At 36.9% G+C, this 23,658-nt stretch overlaps 1 protein-coding gene across 1 annotated transcript in view; it reads right to left on the reverse strand.

The window, feature by feature from the left end:
- Positions 1 to 3,964: 3,964 nt before the first annotated feature.
- The window catches only part of erap2 (endoplasmic reticulum aminopeptidase 2), a 29,657-nt gene continuing 9,963 nt past the window's right edge, over positions 3,965 to 23,658 (reverse strand). Inside the window, exons 6-21 of the mRNA XM_057831681.1 lie at positions 22,552 to 22,686; positions 22,338 to 22,458; positions 20,659 to 20,813; positions 20,408 to 20,521; positions 20,203 to 20,334; positions 16,100 to 16,231; positions 15,841 to 15,909; positions 15,587 to 15,762; positions 15,431 to 15,510; positions 12,583 to 12,766; positions 10,746 to 10,902; positions 10,471 to 10,655; positions 10,223 to 10,384; positions 5,837 to 5,977; positions 5,685 to 5,766; positions 3,965 to 5,492 (exon numbers count right to left, since the gene is read on the reverse strand). Coding sequence (XP_057687664.1) covers positions 5,325 to 5,492; positions 5,685 to 5,766; positions 5,837 to 5,977; positions 10,223 to 10,384; positions 10,471 to 10,655; positions 10,746 to 10,902; positions 12,583 to 12,766; positions 15,431 to 15,510; positions 15,587 to 15,762; positions 15,841 to 15,909; positions 16,100 to 16,231; positions 20,203 to 20,334; positions 20,408 to 20,521; positions 20,659 to 20,813; positions 22,338 to 22,458; positions 22,552 to 22,686 — 2,193 coding nt within the window. The 3' untranslated portion in view covers positions 3,965 to 5,324. The remainder of the gene's footprint in view (positions 5,493 to 5,684; positions 5,767 to 5,836; positions 5,978 to 10,222; positions 10,385 to 10,470; positions 10,656 to 10,745; positions 10,903 to 12,582; positions 12,767 to 15,430; positions 15,511 to 15,586; positions 15,763 to 15,840; positions 15,910 to 16,099; positions 16,232 to 20,202; positions 20,335 to 20,407; positions 20,522 to 20,658; positions 20,814 to 22,337; positions 22,459 to 22,551; positions 22,687 to 23,658) is intronic.

Raw genomic sequence — 23,658 nt, forward strand, 5'->3', positions numbered from 1 at the left:
TGTTGACAAATGACCAGGCTCTCGCATCCTATTGGCTGTCAACTGTGTAAGGCGGGGCTAGGATAATGACGCATGTCTACCCGTAGAACGAGAAAGACAACTTTTTAACTATGAAGTGCAATTTTGCTGTTGCAAAATTACCTGTGAAACTGTCAAAATGTAATCAGCAAGTTCTATTAGATTAGAAATTGTGTCACGTGCATAACCTTTCACCGCATAAAGAAATCATTTGAAACAATACAAAGATTACTGTTCAGTGCAAATTGCAAAACACTTTACAATGAAGGTTGGATTGAAAGGGGTATACAGTGATCCCTCGTTTTTCGCGGTTAATGGGGACCAGAACCCGCCGCATAAGTGAAAATCCGCGAAGTACCCCCCCACCCCAATTTTTATTATTTTTTATAATTCAATGTACATACCGTAATTTGCGGACTATAAGCCGCTACTTTTTTCCTTCATTTTGAATCCTGCGACTTATAGTCCAGTGCAGCTTATTTCTGGATTTATTTGGGTTAATAGGTAACATTTTATTTGACAGCGTCGTCATAATATTTTTGTGACATGACACTATCATTGGCATTACTGAATGCTTGTGACTGATGTCATTAGGTGTCATCGGGCAAATTATGTTACTAACTCCGTTTATGTCCAGCTTGGATCTCTTACTTCCATTCAAAAGTGAGCTAATTTGCCATTTAACACTAACTGACATCTGTTATAAGCATTAATCAATGCTCATGACAGTGTCATGTCATAGTTATGATTATCTAATGACAGTCTTATTGCGCCACTGTCAAATAAAGTGTTATCAAATACCATAACTAGCAATTAATGAAACAACTGGAACAGTAACTGAAGAAATAATTAGCACAGAACATGAATTTCGATTGTTATTTACATATGTAGTGCTGCAATACATGCTAGGAGGCATATTGGACATCAACAGTGTTGACAGCAGGTGGAAGCAGAGGTTGACTGTCTTCCCCAAGGGAGCAGTGATGGCCAAATGAAGCTTCTTGAAGCAATGAAGCTTTGCAGCCAATTGGTTCAAAGCATTATGGTTATTCATTTGTTCTTATGACAGTCGTGTGATGCCGCTGTCTAATGAAGTGTTACCGTTTAATATCGTTTGGTGTAAATATCCCATAATTCAGTGACGGCAGCTGCAGTTTATAGTCCAGCGTGGATTATACAAATGTCGTTTTCGTGTCAAATTTGGTGGGTGGAGGCTTAGATTTAGGTGTGCCTTATAGTGCGAAAATTACGGTATTTAAATTTATCATTGAAAAGAGATACATATAACACATGTTTTTCACCTTTCCCCTCCAAGTATAATTTAAAAAAAAACTTTTTTAAGCACTTTAAATGTAATAATTATGATAAGTTTTAAACATATTCCTGTCCCACAAAATTGTTTTTAAACAAGAAAAAAAGTAGACGCCCAATCCATTAAAAAAAATGTTTTAAAAAATGCTTGTCTGTATTAAATGCTGAGTGAGTCCACTCAAATCCGGTCCAGCTACTCACTTATACACAGTGAGTTGCCACAGCAACTGTTTAACAGTTAAACGATGATTGAAGCATGCGGTGCTTTGAAGGTCGAGTCTCTGCAAAGATCAAACCTTTGTCAATCATCGTTTACTTTAATAAGCAACTCTATTTCACTATCTGACGAACAAAGAGGAGGGAGGGAGGGAGAGAGTGAGATTTACGCGATCGGCTCGGGACGGCTCATCTGTATTTTTCTTTTTTTTAATTGAAATTTTAAAAAAAATCAGCGATGGACTGAGGGCACGAAGTTTGAAGTGCGAAGTAGCGAGGGAGCACTGTAATTTATATCTCAGATTTGTTTGAAAGTAAAGGTAACCAGGGGCATCACTAGGTTTTAAGAACAGGGGGGCTTAGCCCCCGGGAGATGCACAGGATGTAAGTGAACGTAGTGTACAGGCACAAAACTTCCCAAACAGCTCACAAAGATTGATAATTTATTCAATATTATTTTTATTGTTGTTTCTCTGTATTTTTACTACAGTCGAACAACAGGGAAAAATGGCTACAAGTGCAAGTTACTTGGTAAATGGAAGCATGAAAGAATGCCGTGTTTTTAAGGTTGGCAAATCGGTCCGTCACTCTCAGAGGTGGGTAGAGTAGCCAAAAATTTTAGTCAGTAAGAGTAGTGTTACTTCAAAATAATATTACTCAAGTAAGAGTAAAAGTTGTCATCCCAAAAACATTTTGAGTAACCGCTTGTTTTTGTTAGATTTTTTTTTTTTTTAAACAATGGCATTTTGTTTCTCTCGGTACAAACGTATCTATATGAACTGTAGTTATAATGATACAGTACAATAACCCATTACATAACCACATTAAATCAAAGAAATAAGAAAAAGAATCATTAAAAAGAAAAAAAAAAAAGTAATGAAGCAATATTCATCCAAAGAGCATGAGTGGTTTGCCCTCTAGTGGAGAAAATAGTTCCTAGTTTGAGTAGTGAACACTGGAGTTCCTTCATCATTATTATTATGAAATTAAAAATGTAATGACTCTTGTGTAGCCCAAAGTAGCAGAATAAGAGCAACATTTTGAGTAACCGGTTTTTTTTTTTTTTTTTTTTTTTTTTTAAACAATGGTATTTCTCTCAGTACAAACGTATCTATATGAACTGTTGTTATAATGATACTGTACAATAACCCATTACATAACCACATTAAGTCAAAGAAATAAGAAAAATAATCATTAAAAATAAAAAATAAAAAACTGTAATGAAGCAATATTCATCCAAAGAGCATGAGTGCTTTGCCCTCTAGTGGAGAAAATAGTTCCTAGTTTGAGTAGTGAACACTGGAGTTCCTTCATCATTATTATTATGAAATTAAAAATGTAATGACTCTTGTGTAGCCCAAAGTAGCAGAGTAAGAGTGGCGTTCTTTCTTCACAAATCTACCCAAGTAAAAGTAAAAAGTATGGCTTTGTAAAACTACTTTTAAAGTACATTTTTTTCTCAAAAAGTTACTCAAGGAAATGTAACAGAGTACATGTAACGTGTTACTACCCACCTCTGGTCACTCTGCTCTGACTCCTACAGGTCAATAAAGGTTGTGGAGTGATTATAATAAATATTATTATGACTATCTACTGATGATAATCATATGTGAATAAGCTCAGCTCCTGTACTCATCTATGCGCAAAGTGAGAAACACAGCTTATACTCCAAAAGGAAGTCACCCCAAAAATCATGTTAAAAAGAGTGCACATTCTATAAACAACCAAGACCTTCACAATGCATTTCAGACTAAATAGCTAGCAGCAGCTAAGTAGCGGCGTTATTTCAGAGCTGGGATGTAACTTTTGACCGCAAAACAACAAAGACGTGCGCAGAGATTGTCTGTAGTGTGCAAGCCAGGTTTTTATTTGTCAAACACGGAGCTGTCAGTTTAATAATTACGTGGGACTTTCTGCTGTTAGTCGGGTGCTGTAGCTAACGGTTACTACCAGCAGTGATAGATACACATACTTGGAAAAACTTATGTCCATCCTTCATCCATCCATTCACACTCTGCTCTGTGTGCGTCAGAGGTACACACACACACATGCTGCCGGCCCGGTACCGACTGTGAGCAAGGTCACAGGGAAAACGCGGAGTGAAATGATGTGGGCGTTCTCTATATTAACAAGTGGAATGGATTGGATACCGACGCACTGAAGTGGCTACCTTACTCGATGAAGTAAGTGGAAAAAGAGATTTATGACAGATTTATGATCATATTTAGAAACTTACAGATTTATGATCATTTTTAAAGAGCATACAACAGGAGAAAAAAAGTCTTAAATAGCATTATTATGTGAATTAGAATCATATTTTGAGACGATTCGACTATATACAACAATTTAGCAAAGCACAGATGACGAGAAATTAGTTTTTTAATCTGCCGGTTAGTCACGCTTACCAATAGAGGGCTGTAGCGTCCCCAACAGGTGGATGACGTCAGCAGGAGACTGGGCTCATCAGTTTTACTATTCAGCCCATTGAGGGGGAATTATTCAGAACGAGGAAAACGCGACGAAGAGAGCATCAAAATGTCATTGTTTCAGTCTCTCTACTCCAATATTTTTACAGGATATTCTTTTTATCCAAGTATTTTTCCCCAATAGCTAAATAAATAGCTTGAGAAGGACCAGTCAGCCCTTCGAGGGGGAACTATTCACAACGAGGAAAACGCGACGAAGAGAGCTGCAGAATGTCATTAGTTCTGTCTCTTTACTTCAATATTTTTACAAGATATTCTTTTATTCAAGTATTTTTCCCTAATTGCTAAACAAATGGCATGGTCATGTGCTAAATGGAATATGAAATAATAAAAATGCACTTATTCAGGACGACATGGCAAAATTACTCCATAATGGTCAAAACTGTCGACTTCACCTTTACTTTCGCACCTCCCGAACGATATTTCATGACACCTAAATCGGACATATGTCATTTCCCTTCCCCGGGTTCGGAGAATGTAAACAAACCAAGAGGCGTGACAGCTAGCCGACATGCTAACCCGACCCGAGTGATGTTTCAAAGTCTTCGAAGCGGAAAATCACACATAACTAGCCCGGATGTTTTGACATGACGACTGGGTTGTCGATTGTCTTCGCTGGAGAGCAATTTACAGCTCGTTCCCCGGAGGAGGGCGGCTGCAGTTGTTGTGCAGCTAACGTGCAGCTAATGTGCATGAGGAGAGCTTTTTACATGCCTATCAATGATCAAACCTAAGTAGTCCTTAATTTGTTGTGTTTACTTTGTAATCGCTGTATTTGCGGCTATTTTTAACCCTAACCCTAATAATGATAGGTTATATGATTATTTGAACTAATATTCTGGCAACTTCATAGTGAATATGTCAGCATTTTTTTTTTTTTTTTTTTTTTTAATATATCAACACCAAATTATTTCTGGGGGCTTGGGAAATCTTTAAGGCAGCTGAAGCTTACAAAAGGCTTACAAAAACATAGGCCAATATGAAATTCTGAATGTTTTTATAGTTTTCCCTCTTTAATATTCAAGAACATTTCACGTAAAAGTCAGACAAAGACAACACGAAATAAACATACCCTCTAAACCAAATATCTTGTTTGACCACCCTCAACAGTATGTGTCATTTTACAATGAATCATCTAATTATTTTGTTATAGCAGAATGTTATTTGTACAGCATAATAACCCCAAAACATATTCGCAAATAAGTCATTGGAATTAAGTTTTCCTTTTGAAAAACTAATTTTTCATCATACTGTAAATTGTAAAATTATGAAATGAAATCTAAAAATCAACTATTACAATTCCTTCTTCTGTCGTGAGTTGTATTTCTCAGAAACACAGTTTTTTAATGTCTCCAAGTTCCTCTGCATCCACCGAACATTTTTCTGCAAGTTTTCCAGTGCAAGTTGAGGACCCTTGAATTGAGATGCATGTTCTTTGATGGACTCAAAGAACAACTTCACCTGGATGATCAAAAAAAAAAAAAAAGAAAAAAATAGCTTATCCTTTATTGATTTATCAAGAATTATTTAGAATTACATTGCACTAATGGAGGATTTGCCAGTCCAATCAGAATGTATATCACTGAATTTCTTGTGGACATACTGTAAAAGAATAATTATAAAATGCAGTAAAGATGAAAAAGAAGTATATACCTCAGTGTATTCCTCTGGGTATGTAAACTGGCCTGTGGTGCCTATGAGTATGTTTCGAATAGTAGATGAGCCCAACTCAAATCTGAAAAAAAATAAAAACACACTTAGATGAGATTTCCAAAACACTCATTTATCTCCTGATTGACACGCACTTTTGAACTAGTGTGCTCCAGTTTTTCTTAACAAAGTTCCATGCCATGTGATGTCCCTGAGGGTTTCTGGCCACCAACACGATGAGCCTGGTCAGGTCCTGGGGTCGTATCACGTGACCTTCCAGACCCAGGTCCAACAGTCTATAGTGCAAATAAACGTATTTTTAGCATACAGCTAGAAATGAAACATAATAATTTCACACATTGTGCCCGGGTAAACAAAGTGAAAATATGCAATAGTTCGGTCATTTGGTACACAATTAAACAATACTACAGGTAGTTGCCGAGTTACCTACGAATTCTGTACCTACATTCGGAATTAACCCTTTAAAATTCAAAATAACCATCCAAAAAGTCCAAAAGTATTGCATTTTGTTTAATGGTGGAGGATACACTGCCCTCTGGTGGCAGCGTTGGGTCTGGCTGGACTGTCATTCAATAATGCTTCTATACAGGAGCACTTAGATGTCTCACGTGGTTAAAGGATAGCTGCACTCTGGTTTGGCCCACATAATTGCTTCAGCTAATACCGTATTGGCCCGAATATAAGACAGTGTCTTTTGCATTGAAATAAGACTCAAAAAGTTGGGGTCGTCTTATATTCGCGGTCTAGACATTATACCCATTTACGACGCTAGATGGCGCCAGATATCATTGAAGCGATGTTCTGTCATGACAAATCTCAGCTACTCTCAAGTTTGACCAGGTTGCATTATTTTATTGCAATGTTTCTCCTTATTCAGATTTGTTTCAAGACTACAGTTACAGTTAGACTTCACTTTGATGGTTAATGCAGTTATTGCAATTTTGTTGTTTTATCACAATAGATTGGTTTATTTACATTTCAAAAACCAGAAGCCATTCATTTACGAATGTGATTGCACTTTAGTTTACATATTTAAATGTTCAGATATTAAGATTTGAAATAGGCATAATAACATGCTTTTTCTTTCAAATATATTGTTGTAATAATTAAAGATGTCCGATTTCGTCATTTTCAAAGTATCGGAATTGGCAAAAAAATATCGGACATGCCTTTTTTTAATATATATATATATATATTTTTTAATTAAATTGTTTTCTAATTGTATTTAAGGTTACAGACAAAATGTCTTACACTCACCCAGAGTCTTTAGTTTTGGCTTAAAGTAGGGCTATCAAATTTATCGCGTTAACGGCGGTAATTACATTTTTTTTAATTAATCACGTTAAAATATTGAGCGCAAGTAACGCATGTGCTGCACGACCCACTCACGCATTGTCGCGTTTAATCTATGATGGCGCCGTTTTACCTATATATAGAGCTAAAAGGCAGCGTAAAATGAGTAGAGTGAATTTTGGCAGTCTTTGGAGCCTTTTTTTAAATGACTAAAGCCTTACATTCCCTCTCTCAACAATTAGAAATATCGTGGGGAGCATTGTGGGGAAGAAAAGTAGTAGTTGATCTTTATCTTAACACCCTATGTTATTTCCCAACGCAGACAAGATATATCAATTGGTGCCACTACGCACAGTCATGGTTGCACTTCCCATCATGCATTTGGGCAGAACAGTTAAATGGCTACAGTATCATTTACTGAAAGCTCAACAAATACACAAGATGGCAATATTTAGTCACAATATACAAAGTCACATTTATCCTTTAACAATTACAGGTCTTTCTATCCGTGGATCCCTCTCACAGAAAGAATGTTAATAATGTAAATGCCATATTGAGGATTTATTGTCATAATAAACAAATACAGTACTTATGTACTGTATGTTGAATGTATATATCCGTCCGAGTTTTATTCATTTTTTTCTTAATGCATTGCCAAAATGTATATGGTCGGGAAAAATTATCGGGAATGATTGGAAATGAATCGGGAGCACAAAAAAAAAGCAATCGGATCGGGAAATATCGGGATCGACAGATACTCAAACTAAAACGATCGGATCGGGAGCAAAAAAACATGATCGGAACGACCCTAATAATAATTTGTTTCAGATGTACTGTAATTCTTTTCGGCATAAAATTAATTTGGTATTCAAAAAGTCTTTTTTCAAACTTGAGTCTTGAAAAAGAGGGGGTCGTCTTATAATCGGGGCCATCTTATATTCGGGCCAATACAGTATATGTTTGTGTATTGCGGAAAACACAGGCAAGGCTGAAAAAGTATTGTCTGCTCCAGCACCCATCTTTCAAATAAACTGCTGTATTTTAAGCCAAAAGAACTGTTGTGTTTGATAAAACAATATATCTAAATGCTGCAATAGCAGATTCATGGTGCATTAAGCCCCCAAACTATTTTTAATTTGACCGTTTTACCCTGGAGACCCCCGTTTACAGACACTGCGCAACCGCTTTTGTTTCAACCCAGCCATAAAACGCAGGTAATTAATTATATTTACTATTTACAATGTCGGTCGTTTTTAACTTAGAATCATTAATTGATGTCTAATATTTTGTTTAAAAAAAACGACTTCAAAAAATTATTCACTCGCATATTTGAAACTTTTAAACAAATTACGTCACAATGAAAAAAATGGTGTCTGTAAAAAAGTCACGGATATCAAGTCAACCTCATTAATTTCGATTAATTGTATGTTTTTTGTTACTGTCGCATTTTCTCCGATGTGTTAGATGATAAATAATCGAGCCAAACAAAGAAAAATTGGGGAATAAAACATTTGAAAGGGTAAATATATTAAAAAGAAAATCTCGACCACTCCTTGTTGTCTGCGATTTCTGCATCGCGACCTTTGTTATATTACCATGTTTGACACATAAAATCTCCCAAAAATCCAGCTATGGCCATTCACAGCTGTGTCTTGACACTCAGTGATACGTTACAAGGAGTTTTTGGATCAAAACACGGTAAGTACGCGATATCTCGTTAAAGTCACGGAGTCCTTAATTCTGCTCTTTCATGCTCTCACCTCCAGATAGGGTTTCGCTGTTTATTTATTTACTTATGTTTTTTTTTTAATGTCCTCCTGTTCAACATTTTTTCCCCCAGAAAATTGAGATTTTAAGCTTTCCAATGATGTATCAAACATGCATATCGGACAATTTTGAAAGTTACCCAAATTGGGGGTCTCAGAGCGGAACTTCAAGTCACCTGAGTGTTTTCCGCCATATAATTGCTGCACTTTGGTTTGGCCCAAATAAGGCTGTAAGTTGCTTCAGCTAATATATGTTTGTGTATGCAGATGTAATTAAGTTTACAGCTACAGTTTGTGGAGTTACATGTGAGCAATTTGCTATTAGAATAGTAAATACTAGGGCTGTCAAACGATTAAAATTTTTAATCGAGTTAAATCCAGCTTAAAAATTAATCGTAATTAATCGCAATTCAAACCATCTATAAAATATGTCCTATTTTTCTGTAGATTATTGTTGGAATGGAAAGATGGATATATGCATTCAACATACGGTACATAAGTACTGTATTTGTTTGTTATAACAATAAATCAACAAGATGGCATTAACATTATTAACATTCTGTTAAAGCGATCCATGGATAGAAAGACTTGTAGTTCTTAAAAGATAAATGTTAATACAAGTTATAGAAATTTTATATTAAAACCCCTCTTAATGTTTTCGTTTTAATAAAATGTGTAAAATTTTCAATCAAAAAATAAACTAGTAGCCCGCCATTGTTGATGTCAATAATTACACAATGCTCATGGGTGCTTAAGCCCATAAAATCAGTCACACCCAAGCGCCAGCAGAGGGCAACAAAACTCCAAAAAACACAAGTAACAAGTGGATATTGCACTGTGCTGTCATTTTAATCTGTTTGAGCGGAGCATGTGCGTTAATTGCATCAAATACTTTAACGTGATTAATTTAAAAAATTAATTACCGCCCGTTAACGCGATAATTTTGACAGCCCTAGTAAATACGTGAGCATTCGTAGCACTTAAGCTAGCAGACTTTTGTTAGGCAAATTAGGCTAATTTAATCTACTAAATTTACATATTGATCAGACTAAATGGACGTTTGGACACTAATTGTTTCGTCTCAAGTGTTTTATTGTTAAAATTTGTGTCGTTTTGAACATAAGTGTAAATATGTGTGTTACAGCTTTACAAATCGTCATAAGTGAAGGGAGTAAAAAGCTTCAAAAAGCACAATTGCCTTGTTTGCAGTCTGTAAAGCTTAGCAACTCCACATTTAGTGAGGACACAACAAGTTCATGTTAATAAAGAAAGTAAATAAAAAAAAAGATACTGTGAGGTACAATTACGTACTTTTTGTGCGACTTTAAAAGAAAAAAAAAAAGACTGGAGAAAAAATGGCGGCCGAAACTCTGCTGTCGTAAAGTCGAAATCGCGTCAGTTGAGTACGTCGTAACCCAGGGACTACCTGTACTCTGTTAGGTAGCCAATGAGAGAATGTACCTTTGTAATTTATTTATGTCTCTGCTGCTGGTTAAGGCAAACAAAATTTTGTCTTTCAGTGCCGGTGAGCTTGCTGTCTTGTACATATGCAAGAGTGAGCCCCATCCATGATCATCCTTGGCACCAACTGCATACACAGTCTCTGCCACATCGGTGGGAAGCCTAAAGTTAACACAGTTTTTTATTCAGGCATCACCGTGTATGAACAGAAATTCTGAAGTTTAAGTGAAGCTTATAGATAGACTGACTTGAGTTCTCCGTTTGACTGAAGCCAGTCTTTAAAACGCCAGTGTGCTTCATGTAAAGATGAAGTGTCATTCAGATGACAAGCCAAGGAGAGGACCTCTGACCTAAGTCGCCGAGTTGACACAGAGCCATCGTCACTCCATGTCTGTTGGTCAATGACTCCACGGAAAAACTGCAGGATGTAGTTCTGTACCAAAGTACATAGAGAAGTAAACACATGATTACATATTGTTTCACATTTTAAGTTAGGTCTTTAGCATATGTACTATCTTCTTACCCTAAAGTTTTGCACCAGTTCCACATCACTCCGCTTCTCAGTCATATGATAAAGTGTTTCCAGGTAGCCCAATCCTATGAGCAGAGGTACTGTATGTGTCTCCAGATGCAGATAACCAATCAAATCGAATGCTTTGTTCAGTGGAAGGTAACCTGCCCTATAAATACACATAAAACATCAGTCGTATAAGTCCTACAATGAAAGTAAAAAGATCATACTGTATCTCTGTTTTTCCGTGGTCAATCAATACCAAATAAAAACTGTGAGAGAGTTTATAAGCCACGCTTTCGAGTCATCTAGGATAGGCATTTAGAATGGGGTCAACCATATTGGAACACCCTGTAAATGCTTAACAAACTGTTAACAAATACTTCACAAATCAACAATAAATCATTTATCAATAGTTTACTAATGATCTATTAACTAGTAAAATGGATAGTTATTATAAAGTGTTTCCCCTAATTTTTTTTACAAAGCTTTAAAGACGCCACGTGATTGAACAGGGCGGCGTGATCATAGAACGGCAAGCTTGAGTCTGATTGGTATAGTGCTGCAACGATTAATTGATTAACTCGAGTAATTCGATTAGAAAAAAGCTTCGAATCAAATTTTGCTGCTTCCAGTATTCGTTTAATTAGAGTGGTGTTGTAATGCTTGTTTTGAAAGTGTTTGCATTTATTGATTTGGGTGGATACACGGCCCTCTAGTGGCAACAGTGAATATGACATAACTTATCGAGCATGGCTGAATCCAGCTGCTCCCTGTTAGGACCAACATAGGTAAGTTTTTGTTTGAGCTATTTTTTTTAGATTCGTAATGTAGTTTATAAGTATATTTAGCTTCTTTGGTGGGAATATGTGTTTAAACGATTTGTTAAGAGCATTGTAAAAAAAAAAAAAAAAAAAAAAATAGCATTTAAGCTAGCGGACTTTTGCTATGCAAATTAGCCAATTGTTCTCTTGTTTTACCTAAATCCTCATTTATTTATTTATTTTTCTACCGTTTGAGGCTAAGCTCAGGTATTTTAATTTATTTTTAAATGAAAGTGCAATTCTGCATAGTTCGAAAAAACACTCGGGAATTTTATTTTGTATTTACATTTAATGCTCTTTTGAAAGCAATCCAATTACTCAGTTATTCGAACTAACTAGTTGATATATTAATCGACTACTAAAATAATCGATAGCTGCAGCCCTAGATTCGTATAATGGAGTCATGTGATTATTGTTGCAATGTTTCATTGATGAAACTGGTAGTGCCATTGTTGGTGTCTCTGGCAAAAAACAAAACAAAAAAACAAACAAAAAAAACCACATAAAATCTAATATGTAGAATAAAGAGGGAAAATGTATCGACTAGCGTAGCCCAAAATAGCGGGGTAATAGTAGCGGTTGTTCTTCACAAATCTACTCAATTGAAAGCAAAAAGTATGACTTAGTAAAACTACTCTTAAAAGTGCATTTTTCTAAAAAAATTACTCAAGTAAATGTAACAGAGTAAATGTGAGGCGTTACTACCCATCTGCTTGAGTCACGTCGAAACCTTCATTAATGGAGGAGAGATTATAAGAACTATTTGAAAGAAATACACTCCTAGGTTGGCCATTAATATAAGCCAATCAACTGTACAAAAAAAATTACATACGACGTACTCTTACACCATTGAGTAAACAAATTCTTTGCTTACCATTTAAAGATCTAGTCCTATCTTTAAATTTGAAATCAAGGACCCTCTGCAATTGTTTTGTCAGCTCTTCACAGAAACTGGGCTTCAGGCACAAATACATACTCACACCACATTATATACGTACTTTAAACAATAAATACTGTACTCTTACGTGACCAGTTGAAAGGCATTGTGTATCAAATGGGTCCTGTCTTTGTAGCTTAGAGCAGTGTGGTTTTCTCTCAGCAGCTTTGTTATCTCCTCCCATCCGCCATTTTCATAATGAACTACATAGTAGCCAGTCATGTCCACATTGACCTTCACCCAGTTGACATTCTCTCCTATGTGGACACTGTCTGTAATGCATACAGACAACAAAAACAATTACTACATCAACAGAAAGGCACTCAGTCCAGCAAGGACCACCACTATGCTCATACGCAGGCATTTCAAAACATATTCCTATATCATCATTTTTATTATGCACCCGAACATTTTTTCTCTCAGTGCACATGCTAACATAAAATCCCATAGAACTAAATGATGGCTCATAGACTCCACCATCAGTTGACAAGACAACTCCCACAAACTTTGCGCCATGCATTCCCGTAGGAGGCCGACTCATAGAGCGTTGGTTTTCACTTTCACTTAGATAAACTCAAACACACGCTGTGTTCTAGTGCCGTATTTTGGTGGAAATAGGATGAAGGTTTTACTGCATACAACTAGGCAGGAGTGTCTCAAGAGTGATTTGGTTGAGAATTCAGGGTAATTATTATATTTTGCCCACTATGCATGCACTTTGAAATGTTGTGAAAACAATAAAATGAATGGGAAAAAAATAGCCTAACATCAGCTTGAAATATTTGCGTAAAATGAATGATAATTGCCCGTTTTTTTTTTTGCTCTCTGGACTGTTTTACGTTCTACAGAAATTCCGTGATTCAAACATTTATTTGCAAGAATTCTCAACTTAAAAAGCTCTTTGTTCCATGATGGCCGCTATGTAGGATTAAACAATACCGTAACTTTGGCTTGAAATATTTACGTAAAATGAATGATAACTGCCCGTTTTTTGCTTTTAACCAAGAATCTAGACTGTTTTGTTTTCATATATATAGAAATTCCACAATTTAAGCATTTATTTGCAAGAATTTTCAACTTTAAAAGCTCTTTGTTTCCTGACGGCCGCCATGTTGGATTAAACAATACAGTAACTTTGGCTTGAAATATTCACGTAAATCGAAAGATAACCGCCTGTTTTTTGCTTTTAACCAAGAATCTAGACAGTTTTATGTTCATATCTATAGAAATTCAGAGATTTAAAAATCTATTTGCAAGAATTTTCTACATAAAAAGCTCTTTGTTTTATAACGGCCGCCATGTTGGACTTTGTATCTCTACACAATAGCAGAATTCAACCTAAATAAGTTGTAATTGTACATAGAAAAAATGCAAATTTTGATTTTGTTGAGTAAAATTAAGATGATTCTGCATGCTTTCCTCAAGTATTACGTTTCTGATTTGAACATTGAGTGATTTATTTTCTGTTGAAAACTTGCACTAAATTAAGAAGAAAAAAAAAGTTGCTATTTTGAGCAAAAACCTTTGATATGTTAAATATTGCTATTGATCCAGAAAATATAGGTGATTATTTCTGCATTTGGTGATTTTTGTGCATCTAAAATCTGACAATTTTATAGCAATTTCAAGTTTTGTTATACTTGTATAAAAAATAATAAATCGTAATTTTATTAGGGAACAACTTAAAAAAATGTTATGTCGCTGCTCATGAAGAATCATATACAGTGCCCTCCATAATTATTGGCACCCCTGAAAAAGATGTTTTTTAGCTTCTAATATTTTTTTTTTATTCAAATAATATGGGACCTTAGTGGAAAAAAAGAGAAAAATCCAACCTTCAATACAAGTGCATTCATTCAGTGGGGAAAAAAATCCCACGTAAAGAAAAAAATATTTGACATCAAATAATGTGTGTCACAATTATTAGCACCCCTGGTGCTAATACTTTGTACAACCCCCTTTTGCCAACAAAACAAGGTCTGGGGACTGAGATGGCCATGGGAGCAGCTCGATTTTGTGTCTGGTGAACCATTTCTGGTCTCATCTGACCAAAATACACACAAAATACACAAAAATACACACGGTCCCAGTTGAAGCCTGGGACCGTGTGTATTTTTATGTGAGACCAAGATTGAGCTTTTCTAAGTGGGTCTGGCGTGCCACAAAAGATTCACATGCTGTAAAGCACCTCATACCCACTGTGAAGTATGGGTGTGGGTCAGTGATGCTGTGGGGCTGTTTCGCTTCCAAAGGCCCTGGGAACCTTGTTTGGGTGCATGGCATCATGAATGCTTTGAAATACCAGGACATTTTAAATCAAAATCTGTTGCTCTCTGCCCGAAAGCTGAAGATGGGTCGTCACTGGGTCTTTCAGCAAGACAATGACCCTAAACATATGGCCAAATCTACACAGAAATGGTTCACCAGACACAAAATCAAGCTCCTCCCATGGCCATCTCAGTCCTCAGACCTTGTTTTGTTGGCAAAAGGGGGTTGTACAAAGTATTAACACCAGGGGTGCTAATAATTATGACACACATTATTTGATGTCAAATATTTTTTTTCTTTATTTGGGATTTTTTCCCCACTGAATGAATGCACTTGTATTGAAGGTTGGATTTTTCTTTTTTTTTCCATTAAGGTCCCATATTATTTGAATAATAAAATAAAAAAATTAGAAGCTAAAAAACTCATCTTTTTCAAGGGTGCCAATAATTATGGAGGGTACCGTATGCCTAAGGGCGGTGCCGGTTTTTGGTTTTAGGTCGTGAGTGGATATTTTGAAAATACTTTAATTTGAACTTTTTGAAAACAGGCCCCCTACGGATCAGTTCCAAGCCCCGTCAAGTGATAATGAAGTCTATGAGTGGCCCTCACACTTCGCAGAGCTAACAAAAGCATGTTAATAATTAAAAAAATGGACCTTTCCTGCTAACCTGTATGTGTTGTCATCATGTGTCTATGGATGGTGCTAGAAGTATCCATCTTGTACGTCAAAGGAATATGCCACAAATAACTACAGAAGAAGAAGAATTGGAAACACGTAACCTAAATTTGAATACTGAAGGCAAAAGCTTTTACTGCATTCTCACCCTTTTTGCAATGTGGACCAGTTGGGGTCAGAGGGCAGTTCTGTCCTCAGGAATCTGACCTGTCTTAGCATCAGACTTGGACCCTCTCTTTTTACAATTACCAGAGGGATACCTTTCTGCAGAGTCCAAGTGTTCATCATGGTTGTCAAGTCCAAGTGTTCTCCAGCCAATGTATACTGAATAAAACAATAACCAAGTTCAAATTTCAAAATTTTTCACATGGATGTCAGCAGTTTGAACTAAAGTTTACTTACTGAATTCTTATTATCCTGTTCTTTGTTGTAACAATGCTGGCCCAAGGTAAAATCCTCTTCTAGGCATGTCTGAAAAATTGCAAAATGAATAATTAAAATAGTATCGATCAATCTATCCATCTCTTTATCTATCTACGATCTATCGATCCATCAATCTTGATATCTTGCTGGCCAGTGAACTGGATAATTAGCATAAATCTCTAGAATGTCTTGTCAAGCAAGGTTAATGATGAGATTGTCATCTTGTTTGTGTTCATACATTGCCCAGACTGTCCCACAGATCCTGGTTTTGTGCATTCTGGTAACTATATTTGCGGAGGTATCGAACTATCCCACTCTGGAACACATCATTTGACAAAAAGTGGTGCAGCATCTGAAGGATACACGCTCCCTAGAGGTAGAGAGAGAGAAGAAAACAAATATAATATGTTTTACAAGTTTGAGTGGGACAAGATTAAAGTTATACCAGGGTCTTTGCAGGCTAACCCCTTCAGACCTGCATTTTTTCTGCTGACCAAAAAAAAGAACTTTTTTAAATTAGAGAATTTTAGAAAATATTTTTTTTAATGTTTACTCAAACATCAGACCAAAGTGCGATTTTTTTGGTCGGGGATATTTCATGCTTTTATTGGTTATTTTTGATGTTATTGTGTTTTTAATGAGAAATGAGCACTTTTAACTTATACTTTTTGAAGTTGTGTTTGGTCAGTCATTTTCTAAGAGCCAAAAATAGCAAAGAAGTCGTGCCAAACTTCAGGATTTAATTTCGATGGATAAAGTTTCATCCGATCATTTCACAGAAGTGGGAATAGCAAACTAAGTTCAGTGTATTTACTGTAATTTTCGCACAATAAGGCGCTACTTTTTTCCCTCATTTTGAATCCTGCAGCCTATAGTCCAATGCGGCTCATTTGTTGATTTATTTGGGTCAATAGGTAACACTTTATTTGACGCCGTTGACATAAGACTGCTATAAGACCATCATAATTAGGACATGACACTATCATGAGCATTAATGAATGCTTACGACAGATGTCTTTAAGTCACTAACTCCATTTATGTCCAGCTCGGATCTTTTACATCCATTCAAAAGTGAGATAATTTGCTGGATAACACAAAATGACATTTGTCATAAGCATTCGTTAATGCTCATGGCAGTGTCATGTCATAATTATGATGGTCTTATGACAGTTTTATGGCGCAACTGTCAAATAAAGTGTTACCAAATACCATAGCTAGCAATTAATGAAAGAACTTGAACAGTAAAGAAATATTTGGCACAGAACATGAATTATGATTGTTATTTACATTTGTAGCGCTACAATGCATGCTAGGAGGCATGTTGGATGACAACAGTGTTGACAGTAGGTGGCAGCAGAGGTTGACTGTCATCCCCAAGGAAGAAGTGATGGCCAAAGGAAGCTTCTTGAAGCGATGAAGCTTTGTAGCCAATTGGTTCAAAGCTTCATGGTGGTTCATTTGGTCTTAGAAAGTCTTATGATGCCACTGTCAAATTAAGTTTCATAGTCCAGTGCGGCTTATCTATGAGCAAATGCTGTGCAAATGCTTTTCGTGTCAAATTTGGGGGGGCAGCTTATAGTTAGGTGCGCCTTATACTCCAAAATTACGGTACAGGTTTAGAGACGTGAACGTGTCATATCCTTCAGCAGCATGCTTAGGTCTGAAGGGGTTAGGACTTGTTAACTGTACAGCCAATTGCCGTTGGCCACTTACCCATGGATGCAAGTTCAGTACTGTAATTTGGTTCTGTTTAAAAAAAAAAAATCCGCTGCTATGCTAACTAAGCTGTCAACACGCAACTGAGCGAGCACAGCAAAAGCTGGTGGCGTTCGATAAATTCTGACATGGCAACACAGGTAGTTCTGCTTTGTATTTACGTTATAACGTCCCCAAAAATCGATACATTTACTGTACCTCATTTGCGGCCAAAAATGTGTAAATACGTTCTATTTTTAATTGTTTCGGTGTCCAAAAGACATATATATTTTTTTTTTCATCAGAGACATCTCTAGGTTCTGATGCAACTTAGCTCCAAAGCACAATGTTAAAAATTCATTTTAAAGCAATAAAACTGGCCACTCGAGGGCAGTAGTGCATTTGGTAAGACCCGCAACCCAATTCAACGGTCCGAATGGACGTGAAAAGATGTGGTCTTGTTTTGTTGGAGTGAAATCCTTCACCTACTGCGACCCGATGTGGAATAGTTTGGAGACCACTGGTCTAGACTGTTTTACATGCATATCTACAGAAATTCCACTATTTAAGCATTTATTTGCAAGAATTATCAACTTAAAAACCTCCTTGTTCCATGATGGCAGCCATGTTAGATTAAACAATGCCGTAAATTTGGCTTGAAATATTCACGTAAAATGAATGATAACTGCTCGTTTTTTTAATTTTAACCAAGACTCTTGACAGTTTTATGTTCATATCTATAGAAATTCAGAGATTTAAAAATATATTTGCGAGAATTTTTTACTTAAAAGCTCTGTTTTGTGACGGCCACCATGTTGGATTTTGTATCTCTACACAATAGCAGAATTCAACCTAAATAAGTTGTAATTTCATATAGAAAAATGCAAATTTTGATTTTGTTGAGTAAAATCAAGATGATTCTGCACGTTTTCCTCAAGTATTACGTTTCTGATGTGAAAATTGATTTATTTTCTGTTGATAACACTAAATTAAGAAAAAAAAAAAAAGTTGCTATTTTGAGCAAAAACTTCTGTTAAATATTGCTATTGATCCTGAAAATATAGGTGATTATCTCTGCATTTGGTGATTTTTGTGCATCTAAAACTTGAGAATTTAATAGCAATTTCAAGTTTTGTTATACTTGTATAAAAAATAATAAATCAGGATTTTATTAGGGAACAACTTCAAAAAAAAATTATGTCGCTGCTCATGAAGAATCATATATGCCTAAGGGAGGTGCTGGTTTTTGGTTTTAGAATGGACGTCCAAGACGCCAGGCAGCAGATGACTGAGCAGAACAACCTGAAGGACGCCTGGGATGCTAGGCGCTGGACGACCGAGCAGAACGACCGGGACCACCAGTGCAGCGGATGATGGCGTTGAGTCCGTGCTACTCGCCGAGCAGAGCCCGCGCCGCCGTGCTCGGCCGCTCGCGTCCCCGCACCCGTGTCCCGCGACTCAGCCGGAAACGCGCACGGCAAAACCAGTTCCCCCCCAGGAACACAACATGCCCCACACAAGTTTCCCAGGGGCGAACTCCACCACGAAGCAGTGGTCACCGCAAAAGAAAGACTCAAAAAAATCCATCTTGATGAGACACTACAGGCTGTGACGAGGGAAAAGCCCACCCCATCCGCCGAGACAGCCGCGGTGACCACAACAGCACCATCTCCCAGCCCAACAGTCCAGCCATGTGCGAATAAATGACCTAATTACTTAATTAATAAGTTACTTTGCTATTAAAAGCTCTATTTGTCTTGTTTATTTTATTTTGTAGAAGGAAAACATTATTCAGATGTTTGGGATGTCACAGAAGCAAAAAATAGCTGTGTTGAAGTCAACGTTATGTTTGAAATGTATGCTTTTACAAAAAGCTCAATTTCTCTGTTTTTTCATCAGAAACTGGAAAATTGCTCAAACTAAGGTATTTTCTAATGCTGATTTCCAAAGAATGGAAAAAGATATGAACAAACTTTTTTCCTGCTGAAAGAAGAGAGTCTAATCTTTCTTTTGGTGGGTTCCATGTTTATATAGCAATAGAACACAATTTTCTGTGGGCCTTGCAAAATCAGTCAAAATCCAGTAAAACGAAGGGGGTTGCACTGGTGAAAATGGCTAGGAGTGAATGAGTTAAAAGCGAGACTGAAGCTTATGCATGTTGTGCGAGTCAATAGATTTTTAAGACCTTTCACTGTTGTATTTAAGACCTTTTATGAGAATTTTAGAGATTTCAAGGCCTTACCTTCAAATGATTGGATTTAAGACTCTTTTTTTTCCCCAGACTTTTTAAGACCCCGCGGATACCCTGTATAACAACAAGTCTGCTGTATCCAAAACGGATGAACAGTTTTTACTCAAGCAGTTAGTTTTGTATCAATGATGTGGTAGGTCTTTGTTTTATGTTTGCATTTTCATTAAAATGAAGACTGTTGTGCGGTATCATATTTATATTTCCATGATATTACGCAACAGTTTTTTTTAAAAGCATTCCCTATATAGTTAAATGTTTTATGATGGTGGAACAGATTATTTATACTAATTCAACCTTTGTGTGCTATACTTTAAATGAATAGATAAACAAACAAGACAGAAAATGCAATTGTGCATTTTGAAAAGCACAATAATCATATAAGACAGAATCCATACTTTCTCGTAAGAGATGGTGTCAAACATCTCCTGGATGTGAGTTGGATTCTCTGCTGGGCTGCATATTGGCCGTGATGATTTCAAAGAATCATGACCAATTGCTGCAAAACATGCGTGCAACAAATATTCCTCCTGCAAGAATATTGACATTGTAATGTTATACATTTCCATCTCGGTTGATCATATTACTTTGTTCAGCACATACCACTTTGAGTTCAGGGTAGTTAGCCTCCACTGAAATATACTCCATGTATCTGGCAAACCCCTCATTCAGCCAGGTATCATTCCACCACTTCATCGTTACCAAGTTACCAAACCACTGCAAGCAAAACAACAACAACAAAAATGTATCAAACACCCTCAGTCAATGATGCTTTTTGGTCCATTAGGTAAGCTCTTGAAATCTGAACTACTCCAGAAGATTTGTCTGAACAGCACTGCTAAAAACACGCCTACCTGATGTGCAAGCTCATGCCCAATCACCATGGTTACCCACAGTTTATCAGATACCGATGATATGTCAGGGTCAAAAAGCAGGCTAGTCTCTCTGTAGGTGGTCAAGCCCCAATTTTCCATCGCACCCGATTGGAAGTCAGGGATGGCGATTAGATCTGAAAGAAAAGGAAGAACGTCTGAGAACATACAGTTGTGGTCAAAAGTTTACATACACTTGTGAAGAACATAATGTCATGGCTCTCTTGAATTTCCAGTTATTTCTACAACTCTGATTTTTCTCTGATAGAGGGATTGAAACAGATACTTCTTTGTCACAAAAAACATTCATGAAGTTTGGTTCTTTTATGACTTTATTATGGGTGAACAGAAAAAAGTGATCAAATCTGCTGGGTCAAAAATATACATACAGCAGCGCTAATACTTGGTAACATGTCCCTTGGCCATTTTCACTTCAATTAGGCGCTTTTGGTAGCCATCCACAAGCTTCCGGCAAGCTTCTGGTTGAATCTTTGACCACTCCTCTTGACAGAATTGGTGCAGTTCAGATAAATTTGATGGCTTTCTGACATGGACTTGTTTCTTCAGCATTGTCCACAAGTTCTCAATGGGACTTTGGGAAGGCCATTCGAAAACCTTAATTCTATCCTGATTTAGCCATTCCATTACCACTTTTGATGTGTGTTTGGGGCCATTGTCCTGTTGGAACACCCACTTGCGCCCAAGACCCAATCTTCGGGCTGATAACATTAGGTTATCTTGAAGAATTTGAAGGTAATCCTCCTTCTTCATTATCCCATTTACTCTCTGTAAAGCACCAGTTCCAATAGCAGCAAAACAGCCCCACAGCATAATACTACCACCACCGTGCTTGACGGTAGGCATGGTGTACTTGGGGTTAAAGGCCTCACCTTTTCTTCTCCGAACATATTGCTGGGCATTGTGGCCAAACAGCTCGATTTTTGTTTTGTCTGACCACAGAACTTTCCTCCAGAAGGTCTTATCTTTGTCCATGTGATCAGCGGCAAACTTCAGTCGAGCCTTAAGGTGCCGCTTTTGGATCAAGGACTTTCTTCTTGCACGGCAGCCTCTCGGTCCATGGAGATGCAAAACACGCTTGACTGTGGACAGTGACACCTGTGTTCCAGCAGCTTCTAATTCTTGGCAGATCTGCTTTTTGGTGATTCTCGGTTGAATCTTCACCCTCCTGACCAATTTTCTTTCAGCAGCAGGTGATAGCTTGCGTTTTCTTCCTGATCGTGGCAGTGACAAAACAGTGCCATGCACTTTATACTTACAAACAATTGTTTGCACTGTTGCTCTTGGGACCTGCAGCTGCTTTGAAATGGCTCCAAGTGACTTTCCTGACTTGTTCAAGTCAATGATTGTTCAAGTCAATAATCACTCACAAGAAATTGCTAATTCGTGTTGCTGTATGTATATTTTTGACCCAGCAGATTTGATCACTTTACGCATAATAAAGTCATAAAAGAACCAAACTTCATGAATGTTTTTTGTGACAAAGAAGTATCTGTTCCAATCACTCTATCGGATAAAAATCAGAGTTGTAGAAATAACTGGAAACTCAAGAGAGCCATGACATTATGTTCTTCACAAGCGTATGTAAACTTTTGACCACAACTGTATGTGGCTTTATGGTTGGCAATAGAAAAAATATTTACCACATTTGGGTAGCGGATAACGAATGTTGAAATAATCCTCATAGAAGTCGAGCATTTTGATAGCAACTTCAAGGGCATAGTTCGTCTGATTCCATTTCTCTGGATCAGCATAGATGGACACCTGCCGCCACGAAGCAGTACGAGGAGACGAAGCCTTAGTGATTATGATATATGTCAACAAACAAGAAAATACACTTTTCTTAAGAGACCATACCTGCACTCCAGAAGATGTTTTTGCACTAACAGATTTAAAATCACAGACGATAAAAGCTACAAGGTACGTGCTCATCTTGACAGTTGTATCATACTGGTCCTCCATCAAGCCATCATCCACTTCAACTGATTTTACCTGTAACAAGCAAATCTTGTGATATATGTTCTCACCAGTGTTGTTTTTGGCATCCCTTTTAATTTTCGTCTTAGTCTTTCAGATGATAATACTTATTAGTAGAGTGTCCCGATCGATCTGGATCGGGTCCGATCACGTCATTTTCAAAGTATCGGAATCGGCAAAAAAATATCGGCCATGCCTTTTTTTAGTATATATATATTTTTTTTAATTAAATCGGTTTCTAATTGTATTTAACGTTACAGACATAATATGTTACACTCATCCAGAGTCTTTAGTTTAGGCTTAAGGTAGGGTTATCAAATTCATCCCGATAATGGTGTTTTAAAAAATGTATCACGTTAAAATATTTAATGCAATTAATGCATGCACTGCACGACCCACTCACGCATTGTCGCGCTCAATCTGTAATGGCGCCGTTTTACCTATATAGAGAGATAAAAGGCAGCGTAAAATGAGTAGAGTGAATTTTGGCAGCCTTTGGAGCCTTTTTTTAATTGGCTAAAGCCTTACAATCCCTCTTCCTACGATTAGAAATATCATGGGAAGCAATGTGGGGAAGCAAGGTAGCAATTGATATTTTTCTTAATATCGCGCATCAATTTGCCTGAATTTAAACAAAAGTCAACATCCAAATTGTAAAAATACACTCAAGGTACATTTTTGACCATTTGAATCACAACCTTACAAACTCACAACGAGATCAAAAGAGGCCCAAAGCCTCAATGTTAACTGTGGCAATAAGTGGCAAATACACAAGAATGTGTAACATTTTACTGAAACATTTATCTAATAGAAATAAAAAATATTGGTATATCTTGGCAGATAGGTTTTTGTTCTGCCTTTGGCAATATGTGTTAAAGCAGGGGTCCCCAAACTTTTTCCTGTGAGGGCCACATAACTTTTCCCTTCTCTGATGAGGGGCCGGGGTCAGTTTGTTACAGAAAAAGTGTGACGATTGCAGAAGTGCAT

The sequence above is a fragment of the Corythoichthys intestinalis genome, chromosome 3 (assembly GCF_030265065.1).
Source record: "Corythoichthys intestinalis isolate RoL2023-P3 chromosome 3, ASM3026506v1, whole genome shotgun sequence".
Classification (NCBI taxonomy): domain Eukaryota; kingdom Metazoa; phylum Chordata; class Actinopteri; order Syngnathiformes; family Syngnathidae; genus Corythoichthys; species Corythoichthys intestinalis.